Here is a 13,920-nt window from a genome sequence, read left to right as displayed (position 1 = left end):
CACCCCTACCACGCCCGACAGCCCACTAGCTGGGACCCACCATGGATGCTCCAGACCTCCACATATCAACAACTGCTATCCTATGAGCCAGATACGTACTCGCCACCACTGCCCGAACGCCGTCCTACTTGCTGGGACCCACCTGCCTACTGGGAGACACCGGGACAACGCCCCTTCCATGAGGTCTCGGCATACGACCAGCCGCTCCCCCCCACCATAACTCAGGATGGAATCAGCCTGCGCCGCAGCCACCTCGTTCAGCCACCACAACGCCAAACCCGATTGAAGCGATGCTTGAACAATTATTGGAGGCGTGCAAAAGGATGGAGTCTCGCTTTGATGAAATCGACCGCCGCATCGACAACGATGCAATTTATGGCAGTTTGGAATCCATGAATGAGTTCATTCCTAATGAAGTTGCTGTCACTTGCCCTCTGAAGTTCGATATGGTGATGCTCGAGGACAATAAAGCCAATGGTGGTGGTGACCAGCCCAAGGATTCTGGTGATCATCCAATGAAATATGGAGGAGACGCTCCTCAAGTACCAGTAGACGAGAAAAGGTCTGATGCATTGCTTCATGTTGATATTATTGTGAAACCTATCTATACAATGCTTGAGGTCATGGAAAGGGTAGATGAAGACTCTCTTGTGGTGCATGTGAATGGTTCTCATTTGGGGACCAGGTGGCTTTCTATGGAGCCAAATGAAGAATATTATTGGACTAAGTAGTCTGGTATATTTAATCCAGGAGGAAATATCGCCCAAAGTTCTGATCATGATTGGAAGAAGTCTGAATCATTTATTGGAACGAAAATAATAATTCATATACGTTGTCACGCGATAGTCGATTATTGGTGTACAAAACAACGATTTTATATTTTTGATCCAGGAGGAGATAACTCAAAGCTTCTGTTATCATTGACTCTCTTGATTGCTTCGTGGATCCCACCTTGAGGACAAGGTGGCTTTCAACCGTGGGGGAGTTGATACGTTTAGTATTTAATTATTTAGTTGCATTATTTAGTTAGATAATTTAGGGATTGCATATCTTTTTCATATCTTTTGTCTTGCTCATTAAGTTAGTATCCACTATTATAAATAGTGGACATTGTTATTCATTTCAATCATTCAAGAAATATCAAATTATCTTATTTTCCTTTTATCATATTTTCCTATTTTTATTGTCTTCTTTATTTTCTCGCAACCCTAGTTTGGAGCTGATCCCGGGGAAAGCCCGAGACCATATTTTGAAGTTGAGGAAGATGATGAACTCTTATTTGTTAAAAGAGGACAGAGATGGTTTCTATGTGGAATATGGATTTGCATATCATAATGTTACAAGTATGAATTATCGTTCAGCATTGCTCGACGCAGATGCACGGTTGATCCCTCCCCGGATGGACAAGCGTTGTTTGAGCATTCATGGTTGCGTTGACATGATCCCCGTTTTAGTGTTGAATTATCACGAGCCCGCCTTGGTAATTTTTTCTAGAGATAATGAAGGGAGACGCTCGGGTGTTCGGTGTGCGTTTGATCCAGGAGGAGATAGATCTCGTCAAGCTTATGTTATCAGCGACTCTCTTCTGTGCTTCTTCATGTTTCCACCTTGAGGACAACGTGGATTTTAACAGAGTGGGAGTTGATACGGGATATCTCTATTAATATCCTCAAATCTCTCTTATTTAGTTTAGTATTGATTTAGCATATATTTCTCATATATTATTAGGATCTTTATTTTCTTGTTCGGCAGTCTTATAAATAGGAGGCATTGTATTCTTCTCATTCAATCAAGAAATAACATATTTTTCCAATTTTATTGTCTTCTTTAATTTTATGCAAACACTAATTTTGGAGCTGATCCCAGGGAAAGCCCGTGACGTCCACCTTTATCCTTCCGTCATTGACCGCTCGTCGTCGCCAGAATCTTGTTAAGGGAGTGCACCCTTAACAGGAGTCGTCACCATAATTTGAGCATAGTATTAGGTAAATGTAGGTGAACTAATGGAGAAACTGGGTAAAATAGACAGTGCATGAAATAGTACTGAAGCATCGGACGTACGTATTGGCAAAAAATAAATGCTTATGTTTAGTTGTGGGTATTTATTGCTCATAAAATAACGATATTTGGAGAATAAAATCCATAAATTTCCCACATGCTTAACAATTATTCATGATCATATTTTCGTCGTCATCCTTTGTCATAGTAAGCCTGTCTCATTTATTATACTACCAAAACAAAGTGATATCTAATAAATATGCCTCCATATATAATATGGGTGCCTTTTACTTTGTCAAAATATACAGTATTTAGAAAATTTTGGAATGCCTAAGAAAATAGGGTTAATGATTGATTTTATTCCTTTCAAGTTTTGGAATATACTAATTATATATATTCCAATTTGTAGCGGCTTTTTAAATCAAGAAGTATATCACTAGTACAAAATAGGGTGATTTTATTCCTTTTTTTAAGTTTTGAAATTACTAAATTTATTCCAATTTGTAGTGGCTTTTTAAATCAAGTACTATATTATAATTTAATTTTGAAGCTAATGAATTACATTAGTATACAAAATAAGTGTGAGATCCATAAATAGTGTAATGCTCAAACTTTGATTTGGGATCCACATAAAAATGTTTAGGGAAGGAGGGATGTGAATGAAACTAAAAATATTGGGTCTTGTAGCTAGATGTATTAAAGAATGGCGCTAATAATGTGTGTTTTAAAAGGGTGGACATTAAAATTGGGGTTTAAGTAAATGCAAGGATATAAATGAGGATAGCAAGAAAAGGACAAAAGATGGGTGAGAGCTGATGATGTAAGTATGATATAAGATTGTATTGCAATTAGTAGTCATATCAAATATTAAATCATTCAATCCTTCTCCCACCTTCCATTCTGCAATGCAATTATTATTAGCATTGCACAGTTGCAAAAACCTCACAGCTGCTTCTGTTGCTGTTTCTGCCGCCGCTGCCACTCTCTCTCTCTCTCCCTCTCCCGTCTCTCTCTTGAGCACCAATATGTAGCCTGTTTCATTATGTGACTCACTATTACCACGTTTCTTTAACCGTTAAAGCTGAGGAAAACCCCAGAGCAGCTGCACTCTCCTCATCACCTTTTGATCTCAACATTTAGGATAATTTACTACTCCTACTTTATATTGTTTGCGTTTCTTTTCTGTTATAGATCAGAGAAATTTATATTGTTGTAGTACTTGAATATATATATGTACGCCATATTGATGTTAACGATGATTAAGTAGCAGAAAGGTAATCATGGAATTCGGTTGGGGAATACCAGTTTGATCACTTGGGGAAATGAGCCTTCCTAAATCTTGCCAAGGACAAGCAGATGAGCAGTAACACATACACAGAGAGAACACTATTTTTTTGTTACAGGCAAGGCACAGTGGTATGTAAATATGTATCTATTCATTCGTATAAGGTATGCAAAATTAGTGGCAGATTCTCTTGTGCTCGTTTTAATAAACCACATATTGGAGAAATTTGGTTTCCTTTGCCAGAAAAGTCACTTTGGTTAAGTTTTACAGCTAATATCGTGTCTTTGATATTTTTTACGATTGTCCTATGAACTCGGATTCGGGGAAAAATCATGTCTGATGCGGCAACTGGATAATATTACGTGGATACAATGTTCAACCACTTAAACGATATCGTATGTTTTAAAGATTAATTACCGGAAAAAAATTACTCCCTAAAGTTTGGTTCAATTTTTGCCACTCTGCAAGTTACAAAGTCAACTGCGTATATCATGACTTTGACATTTTTCACAATAATGCATACATGTCTAAAAGTTAATGATGCTGCTAACTAGATAGCACAAAGTTAATGATGCTACAACATTGGTAAAAGTACAATACTCCAACAAAAAAAGAAAGAAAGTTACGCAATAGTATGCTTATCCAAAACATCTCATCACTCTTTATGCTTATCGATGAAGAGAATAGGCCCATCCATTCATGTTTGGGTTTGACATTTTATCGGGCTTTATTAAATCTGGCCCAACCCAAGTCCATCGCAACATCGACTGTTTTTCGACCCACTGTTTGAAAAGGTTAGAAATGGCGAAATTTAGGGGTGTGCATTCGGGTTTCGGTTCGGTTTTTCGCCCTAACCGAACCGAACCCGAAAAACCGAATTTCACCTAAAACTAAAACCGAACCGAAACCGGAAAACCGAAAACCGAACTTAAAAACCCGAACTAAACCGAAAAACCGAAATTATATAAAAAAACCGAAAAATTGAAAAACCTTTAACCGAAAACCGAATTAAAAAACCTAAAATCTGGAGAGAAAGAAAACAGTACAGAAACTTAGAAATTTTCAACCTACAAAACATAACATGATAAAAATGATAATATTCATAATCCATATGTGAGTTTCCAATTAGGGCTTTTACTTTTAGTTATAATTAAATAATAGTAACATATATATATAATAAATTAAATAATTAAATAAATTCGGTTATTCGGTCATTCGATTTTTTTCTTCGCCCGAACCGAACCGAACTGAACCGAAAAACCGAAATTTTTGTATTTTCAAAAACGAACCAAACCGAAAAACCGAAATAACCGAACCGAATTTCAAAATTTCGGTTTGGTTCGGTTCGGATATTCGGTTTCCGTTTTTTTGCTCACCCCTAGCGAAATTCAGTAATTGGGAGAAAATATGGCGCGCTGAAGCACACATCTCTACAATTTCTCCTTACTTTGCCTTTTTCAAATTGACTATGTAATGTAGTTCGGCGCACTGGAGTGATTTTTATGCGTATGTACTGGTTAAGTGAAGGTTTTGATTCGCATTTCAAGCTGTAATTCTTTTCCTTTTCTCCTTTACAAATTTTATTTTTGTGAAAACTAGTGTTATCACCCACGAGACATAAGATTTTTCAAATAATGTAAATAAATTCTAAGGTAAGTAGATGAAACAAAAGAGAAGGAAGATAATATAATAATGTTTAAAGTTAAGAATATATGTTAATTACACTAAGTTTTAATAATTTTAAGAACAATTAAAAACATTATAAGCAATAACAAAAGGACAAATGTATTTCTCTCAACCCACTTTAAAAATGAAACATTTCATATTCAACAAACGATTTTATACAGTTTTAATTTCTGATATGAGTGGAGTAAAAAAACAAAGAAAAAGATGTGAGACAAAAGATTAAAGAGTATGCGTTAATTAGAATAAGATAATTAAGTAGAAATAAGATATAATATCATTATGTACACTTAAAAAAAACGTAATGTAAGGTGGTCCCAATCTAAATAGAGCGTTTCCTATTCAATACGAAATTTTATTTTTTATTTTGTGAGTTGAGTGTAGAAGAATAAAATAATATAGAGGATAAAGTGAAGATTAGAAAAAATAAAATTTTGCATAATTTAATTAAAACTGAAGAGAAAAGAAAGAAGAAAATTGAATATTAACAAAAAACAGCTCCTAAAAAGAATTAAAGGTGCAATGCTAAATACGAAATAAAATAAAGAATTAAATTGAACAAAATGATAATATATTATTCTATTTTTATCAGTCTTCATCCTCTTCTTCTTTAAACACCCAGACCGTTTCAGCTCTTTTTAATATGTCCGCCCTTCACTATAGAATGAATAATCTTCAATTAAATTGAGAAATCAGCCCAACTCATTAATTGCATAAGTGGCCCAAATTTCAGCCCAATTTCATTCTAACCCTAGAGAAAAGGAAAGCAGGCGGCGCACCATCTTCCATCTCCTCTCCTTCCGTCGACAGCCGGCACCACCAGGTCGCCGTCAACTCACGCCGCCATCACCTCTGTCGCTAGTCTGCCACTCAATTTTGTTCTGTGCGCTGCAAACACCCTCCTTCCTCTCATCTTCATGCCCAACTTCCCAGCATCAAAATTCCTGAAATAAAAGGTTAGATTCACTCCTTATTGTATCAAAATTGATTAAATTGGACGTTATTTGTCATAAGTTAGAGACTGTAATTGGATGTTTTCTCTTCGCGGTGGCTGGACCGTCGCCGGCATCTCTCGTCGCCGTCGCAGGAATCCAAGCAGAACCGCACCTGCTATACTGCAAGTCTGCAATCACAAAATCAGAATATCAGTCCAAGAAATGCAGATTCTAGTGCATCTATTTAAAAACGTTCTAAATCTTAGTATATTCTTTCCGGCTTTCACATATCAAGAATGACTTCTTCATCAGCTTCCTCTTTGCTTATATTTTTTGTTGTCTTCAATGTCCGAAATACTATAGGCTTCTTGAATGTGCAATTCTTCAACTGGTTGACTACAGTATGCGCACTGTTTTCCTTGCAAAATAAAGCAATTGCTAATGTCATGTTTATCAAATAAATATTTCCTCTTTGTTTATCTTTTTGCAAGCTAATAGATGCCTTCTTAGTAAGATGGGAGTGACGAAGAATCAGTAGAAAAATTGATGGAGATGAGACTGAAATGAACTTGGAAACCAAGAAATGGTGGTTGGTATTTATTTAAAAACTATTAGGTTTTTTGGCCCAATTTTTAGCCAAATAAAAAAATATACAATCATCTATCCATTTCCCGTCCAAAAGGGCATGAAAGTCATTTCACCCAACTGACACTTTAGATTAGTATAGATATAGATGGCGGCGACGAAGGGTTTGTCATCGTCGCCGACATGTAATTTGGCGGCTATGGATTCTCTGAATGAGAACTCAATCGGAGAAATGACGAATAGCTGGAATGCGTTTTGCGCAGCAACAGAAGCGCAGCTTAGGCGCGATGAAAATTTGTCGTTCGCTTCTGATATCGTGCCACGTGTCCGAACTCTATGCGGTTATGGACTCCAGTCACTGATCGTCGAGCACTTCCTTTGCTCTGTGGAGGTACTATTATAGTTTGATTTGATCACTGAATTTTGAATTGCTAAGTTTGCATTTATTTTTGAAAGAGGAATTTGATTTTTTTTACTACCTTAAGCTTTCGTTCATTGTTCTACAGTATTATCCAGAATAGATTTGTACTTCATATTGATTTTACTTGGCCGTTGACAGTGTCACTATAAAAGACTTTTAAGAACTAAACTTTCATTTCAAGAGGGGTTTTTTTGCTTGATTTTTAAAAGCATTAGCATTATACATTTGAGGCATTATAGACTCCCGCATTCACCGCTTTTTGATTTTTGCATTTTCTTTATTAAGTAATATTGCGGTTCTAGATTAATAATGCTGTCTAATTTTAACTCATATGAGTGCAAAATCTATTTGGAGATTTCAAATTTATGCCTTTTCCGCACTTTTTGTTGTGTGATGTATGTGGGAAGTTTGTTTAACTTGAAAATTCTCATATAAGAATGATAACGAGTTGGGAGATCAAAAGGATGATTATGCAGTGGTGTTTTGATAATTGTGTGAGCATCATAGATGGAATGGTTTCTTTATCTGCTGTGTCTTTGTAAACTCATTTGTACTTGTGTTACTACAGAAAACATTTGAGAAAAATGGAGCATCAAGGTTTTGGAAGCATTTTGATGCTTACAACAAAATGGTGGTTCAGGATATGGAAGACATGGTATCGCTCATGCATTAGCGTGAATCTTTGTTTTTTGTCATTCGAGTGCTTGTGGGATTATTGAGCAATTTCGTGATCCAAACTTCCATGTTCAAGTTTCAGTGTCACCTTAATAAAAATTTGTTCATTTTAGTATCCATTCAAAATTTCAGTTTTTAATCTTTCTTTCAAAGACAAGCAACCCAAACTGAAATACAATAAACAAAATCAAGCTTGGTGCTGGACACAGTTGTATTGAATTTTAATTTGACTGTTTTCTCTTAGCCTTCCCATTTTTTTGTTGATCTTGAATAGACTAGGAAACTGTTTTGGAATATTGATAAAATATTAATGGTTCTCCTGGTAAATCTTTTGGTAACTGTACCTTTTTAGGTGCCTAGAATTGCAAAAATCAGAACCTTTCCTTAACGTTGCACTACCTATTTTAGTTCATGCATTTCTTAAATGTACGCGTTAAGAAATCGCCAAACACAGTAAGTGTATGCACGCACGTCCATGTGGGAATGTAATCAAATGCAAACTCTATATATTGTACAAACTCTGAAATATGATCTGGACCGTTAGAAAATGTCAACAGATGACAAAATAACATCAATAGAAAATACAAACAAAGTGTCAACGGTTGATGCTGTGTTGACAATGTGTTGACATTTTCTGATTTCGTTATTTTGTATCTGTTGACATTTTCTAATGGTCCAGATCATAGTTTGGTGTTTGTACAAAATATAGAGTTTGCATTTTATCACTACCCCGTCCATGTGTGTGTATAAATCATATTTCCTTGTTATTTTACCAGGTTAGTAAAATCATAAGATTTTACAGTTGCAGCTTACATTCTATTTTATTGACCTGGTAACGGTCTTTAGTAAAAATCATAAGACATGCAGTGATTGATCAGTGTCATGAAACAGGATCAACAAGGAGAGATGCAAGAAGTACTACATACTGCCTTAGAACAGATAACATCTGAAAAGCAATACCTGGAGAAGTGCCTATTAGTGTTAATTCATGCTTTAGAGACATGCAGGGAGAGTAAGCCTGAAGAAACAGCCCAATCAGATGCAGAGCGAAACTACCTATTATTAAAATATCAATTAATAGTAACTTCGGTTCTCATGACTAGTCTTCCTCCACATTTCCCTGGTACTTAATCTTTTAAATCAGTTTATTCTATGCAAGTGACCACATATTGTGTAGTAACTCTTTGGGCTGGAGCAGAGGGAAAAAAATCTAAAATGCATTTAGTTTGCATTATGCAATCAATCATTATTTGATTATTGCTTCACAATAACTTTTTAACAACTCCATTTCATAGCCTAAACGGGCAGTCTTATGGGCCATATTCACCAAATTCTTAAAATAGATGAAAGATCTTATGGCATTCTTACAACTCCGAAGATTAATGCCTTAACTCTATTTATTTGTTTCATTTGATGCTTAGATGTGCTTCAGTGGTACTTTAAGGGAAGGCTTGAGGAGTTGAGTGCGATGATGGCTACAGGGTCTGAGTACGATAACAAGTTAAGTGTAGATGATGAAGGGGACCGGGATTGCAAAAGAGTGGAAATGGATATTGATGAAAACCAACACCAAAGAATTGTACTGGGAAACAATAAATTAGTAAAGAACATTGGGGAGGTTGTGTGTGATCTGAGGCATCTTGGTTTCACCTCAATGGCCGAAGATGCCTATGCGTCTGCCATATTTCTTCTATTGAAGGTTCATATTTGTTTATATACAGTTGAGCGCGCTCAAATTTCCTCTCTTTTTTGCAGGTTGATTATTTTCACAGAAGTGATGACTGATGATACCCTTTTCTGATTCTATGACACTTAATCTTTTCTTAATGTATTCAAATTCAGGAAACTTTTATGACACCCAAAGAAAGCTATGCCCTTGTACTTTTAAGCCTACTGATTTTTTGATACAATTTCGTTCTGATTCCTGCTCTCTTGTCAGGGCAAAGTGCATGAGCTGGCTGGTGATGATTTCAGATTTTCAGTATTAGACTCTATTAAGCAGTGGATACAGGTAATTCATGTGGAAATGGTGTTTTTCAGTTCTGATGGGTCCTATTAGAACCTGAGGGATACTGGTCTCCATAATTTGTTGTTGTATGTTGTTGAATATTTTAATATCTCATGCTCGAGTCCTTTATCAAACTCTGTTCTCTTGCACCCCAATTAAATGTGGATACACGAACCTCACTTAAAAATGTTATTTCTTCTGTTCTCATGGTTGCTGTTACAATTTAGGAGATATTGGGCTCCACTTTTGTTATGTACTTATTACCTTTTAAATAGGGTGTTGTGTTTTGCAGGATGTGCCATTTCAGTTTTTACATGCCCTTCTTGCATACCTGGGTGACTCTGTAAGTTATGGAAGCCCTTCTTCTGGTCTGAAATCTCCTTTGGCATCTCACCCATCTTATAAGTATTGTGGAAACGAAGTTCCTTCAGAAGGACTCATCCGATGGCAGTTACGCCTAGAGTATTTTGCTTATGAAACATTACAAGATCTAAGAATAGCCAAGCTTTTTGAAATTATTGTGGATTATCCTGACAGGTAACTTTATCTCTTTTGTGCACTAACACATTTATAAGTTGGTTTACAAAATTTAGGGCAGTGCTTCAGGAAGGTATGGCATGCAGCTTGAGTTGAGGAAGGGCTTCTATGTGTGTTATCAGTCACCTAAACATTTCATTAAAGTTCATGTTATTTCTTCTCTGATGTTATGGTTGGCAAGAAATCATAGATGAAACTTCAAAAGCTAGCGAAAGGGTTAGAGATTAGGGTTTTGTGTATGTGTTTGGTGGATTTGACAAAAGAAAGTAAATTTCTTCTGATCTTTGAAAGAACTTTTGATGCTTAGTGGTGTTTTGTTATCATCTTTGTATTTCAGTTCCCCTGCTATTCAAGACTTGAAACTGTGTCTTGAATATACCGGGCAACACTCGAAACTTGTTGATTCTTTCATAGCTGCACTCAAATATCGGTTACTAACAGCTGGTGCCTCTACCAATGATATATTGCATCAATATGTTTCGACTATTAAAGCCCTTCGAACCGTAGACCCAGCTGGCGTATTCCTTGAATCTGTTGGTGAACCAATAAGAGAATACTTGAAAGGAAGGAAGGATACCATTAAATGCATTGTTACCATGCTCACTGATGGGGCTGGTGGAAATCCTACTGAACCGGGAAGTACTGGGGATAGCCTTCTTGAAGAGCTAAATAGAGATGAAGAAAATCAAGAGAGTTCTAGCTTTGATGATGATGTTTGCACTGATGACAAGCAAGCTTGGATAAATGCCCAAAGGTATTCCACATAACTACTTAAAACTATATGTTAACATTAGAAAGATCTATTTCATAGATACACCTATGCATAAAGATCAAACTAATTGTTATTTGCTCCTTGCCATAATATTAAGAGATGCTCTACTGCTTTCAAATTTCAAACTGTTGACATAGTGTGGTGGTATGCACTCTTCAAGTTGGGAACCTGATCCAGTGGAAGCAGATCCCTTGAAGGGCAGCAGGTACCGGAGGAAGGTTGACATTCTTGGTATGATTGTCGGCATAATTGGTTCGAAGGATCAGTTGGTGAATGAGTATCGTGTTATGCTGGCTGAAAAGCTTCTGAATAAATCTGATTATGACATTGATTCGGAGATACGTACACTGGAACTCCTGAAGGTTGTTCATTATGATAATTAATGTTTCTGCTACTTTAAAATCTTCTAGTCCGTCTCTTCTTTTTGCTAATATCCTGTGTAACTTTAATTCACAGATTCATTTTGGTGAGAGCAGCATGCAGAAATGTGAAATAATGCTCAATGATCTAATTGATTCAAAAAGGATGAACACCAATATTAAAAAAGCAACCATCAAGCAACAACCTAAGCCAGGTCTTATTTACACTTTCTTTAAAATATACAGAAGAAGACTTAAGCTTCTCATTAAGAAGACTTAAGCTTCTCATTCAGTTCATTGGCAAAATTAATTTTAAATAACTGTATATGCTTGTGATTATGTCTCTCATTAGTGTGTGCAAATTATACAGTTGCTGACATCGGAGAGGTTGAGCTTTCACTGGATAATGTTGATGCTACCATTATATCATCAAATTTCTGGCCACCTATCCAGGTACAATATCAATTCTTTAAATTCATTTTTTCACATAATTGTGTAGCCTTTCCTCTAACCTTGTAAAAGTAAATAAATGTTTATGGAAGTTATTCTCCCTGGTTTGAATTATGGTAATGTCCTTATGATTTAAGTGATTATGTTTCTTTTTTCAGGATGAGGCCCTTAATATACCTGGACCTGTGGACCAACTTTTAAGTGATTATGCTAAGAAGTTCAATGAAATCAAGACCCCTCGTAAGCTCCTATGGAAGAGAAGTCTTGGTGTTGTGAAGGTTAGTAGCTTCCATGGAAATGATGTGTCATTTTCTTTTAAAGCTAAAAACGGTCTTATTACATCAAGACAATTGCAGGTCAAGTGGTACATAGTCATACTTGGAAATGTCTGAAATAATCTCAGTTGTAGATGCTGAAGAAAACAGCTGGTTAAAAATTGTCAAAAGAATGTTATGAAACTATATTTTCCACTACAGCAGCTGACATAATACTTCATTATATTAGTTGAATGTACATGGGCATGTTCTTGTGCTTTCTTACCTTGTCAAAACAAGATCAGCAGCTGATGTAAACATCTTCTCTATCTGAGGAATCTACTGCATACATGCATATCTACATGTGCTTTCTTACCTTGTCAGATCATTAGTAGCACATGGTTTCGTTTTGGTTCAGTTGGAGCTGCAATTCGAAGATAGAACACTGCCATTTATGGTCACACCTCTCCAAGCTGCCATCATTGGTCAATTCGAGGATCAAACAAGGTAGGCTGGGAAGATATTTGTTATAAGATGATTTTCTATTACATGGTAATTTACCAGGTTGCTTGACTTTGTTAGTGATTTTCCTCAATTGTCATGTAAAATGTTTGTTTCAGTTGGACGTCGAAGAATCTTGCTGCTGCTGTTGGTGTACCAATTGATGTCTTGAACAGAAGAATATATTTTTGGATAAACAAGGTTGCAAGTCAACTATTAGAAAATCTTCCGCTTCAAATTATTTTCAGACATTGTGTTCAATATATGGATCTGACAATCTCTATGGATTGAATTTTTTTTTGCTTGTGGTCAATCTAGGGCATCCTAGCAGAATCAGTTCCGGATTCTGGGGATAACACATTTACTCTGGTGGAAGCTATGGCCGAGGGTGGCAAAGCTGGTGTTGGCAGTGGTAGTTCTGAAGAGCTTCTAGCAGGTGATGAGGACGGAGAGAGATCCGTAGCATCTGTTGAAGATCAACTGCGAAAAGAAATGACTGTTTATGAGGTTGGCATGACGAAAAATTGACCTCTACTTTTCTGGAAGTTATGTAGTGATTATCTAAAACCTGTTACTTTCGTATGAGTATTTCCATCAAATCGCATTTCACTTCTATGAGATGAAGTGATGAACATTGTTTGACACAAATTGCTGCAGAAATTCATCACTGGGATGCTCACCAATTTTGGCAGCATGGCTCTGGACCGGATTCACAATACGCTCAAGGTACACCTGAGCTTGTGAAAACTGCGGACCATTATACGTAACATAATAAGTGTTGACACGACTCACTAACAATGTTTTTGATAGATGTTCTGTATAGGCGACCCCTCGTACGACAAATCACTCCAGCAGCTGCAAAGTTTTTTAGCTGGTCTAGTTGCAGAAGAGAAGCTTGAACTCAGAGATGGAATGTATTTCCTGAAGAAGTAGTAGTTACCATATATTTTCATTGTGCTTAAAAGGCTGAAAACTCTTCATTACCAAGCGCAAATTTTAGCTTAATTGAAAATTTTATTTAAACTGTTGGATATGCCCAAAGTTGAAGAAAATATATTTCATATAGGAGTAGAATATAGTACTATTTTTTTAGATTAATTTTTTGTTACTAACTTTGCAACGTATTGTTACGGTAGTATGATGAAAATAATTAAAAACTAGCATTATGAAGATAATTCAAAGCTGGGATAATTAAATCAAGGTTACTGTTATTGGTTAGTCTTAATGGGTTTTAATTGTAAAGATGGGCTGTGCAGTTGTGAGTTGGCCCATGTAAATGTAACATTAATATAGTGCATATTTTCATGCATTTTAATTTAATTCGTATTTAGACTATGTATTTTTTTTAAAGTAAAACATGACCACGTTTTCAAGATATAATTAAAAAACACACTAAAAACAGTAACGAACTATAGAAATATAGTATACCACCCAATAACAAAAATAGGTTAAATATG

The 13,920-nt window shown here is 36.0% G+C and overlaps 1 protein-coding gene and 1 long non-coding RNA gene across 6 annotated transcripts; one reads left to right on the top strand and one right to left on the bottom strand.

The window, feature by feature from the left end:
- Positions 1–5,496: 5,496 nt before the first annotated feature.
- Positions 5,497–5,885, bottom strand: LOC121794843. The gene is made up of 2 exons (XR_006049367.1): positions 5,746–5,885; positions 5,497–5,623 (listed from the first exon to the last, which is right to left on the bottom strand). It is a non-coding gene; the product is annotated as an uncharacterized LOC121794843 (long non-coding RNA).
- On the top strand, positions 5,615–13,486 carry LOC121794842 (anaphase-promoting complex subunit 2-like). Of its 5 annotated transcripts, none has more exons than XM_042193199.1 (17): positions 5,615–5,922; positions 6,750–6,877; positions 7,476–7,562; positions 8,474–8,705; positions 9,004–9,281; positions 9,522–9,593; positions 9,883–10,127; positions 10,465–10,881; positions 11,060–11,261; positions 11,356–11,473; positions 11,629–11,711; positions 11,867–11,986; positions 12,381–12,469; positions 12,583–12,664; positions 12,782–12,970; positions 13,121–13,189; positions 13,274–13,486. In XM_042193199.1, exons 3-17 carry the CDS (start codon positions 7,536–7,538, stop codon positions 13,394–13,396), a joined length of 2,346 nt encoding a protein of 781 aa, XP_042049133.1. In that variant the 5' UTR covers positions 5,615–5,922; positions 6,750–6,877; positions 7,476–7,535; the 3' UTR covers positions 13,397–13,486. The 5 variants fall into 5 exon arrangements, 3 of the variants coding, with proteins under 3 accessions (XP_042049133.1, XP_042049132.1, XP_042049130.1); XM_042193198.1 differs by having other exon boundaries at positions 6,629–6,877; XM_042193196.1 differs by having other exon boundaries at positions 6,054–6,877.
- Positions 13,487–13,920: the final 434 nt, after the last annotated feature.

This window comes from Salvia splendens, chromosome 3 (assembly GCF_004379255.2).
Source record: "Salvia splendens isolate huo1 chromosome 3, SspV2, whole genome shotgun sequence".
NCBI classification, from domain to species: Eukaryota; Viridiplantae; Streptophyta; class Magnoliopsida; order Lamiales; family Lamiaceae; genus Salvia; species Salvia splendens.
This window is presented reverse-complemented; position numbering and strand designations above follow the sequence as displayed.

What these genes read in the sequence shown, in the direction of transcription:
- LOC121794842 (XM_042193198.1), top strand. Translation starts at nt 6,635, where the DNA reads ATGGCGGCGACGAAGGGTTTGTCATCGTCGCCGACATGTAATTTGGCG. An exon ending in ATTGTGGATTATCCTGACAG is followed by an intron (nt 10,128 to 10,464) that starts GTAACTTTATCT and finishes TTTGTATTTCAG; the next exon opens with TTCCCCTGCTATTCAAGACT. An exon ending in GAAGTCTTGGTGTTGTGAAG is followed by an intron (nt 11,987 to 12,380) that starts GTTAGTAGCTTC and finishes GTTTTGGTTCAG; the next exon opens with TTGGAGCTGCAATTCGAAGA.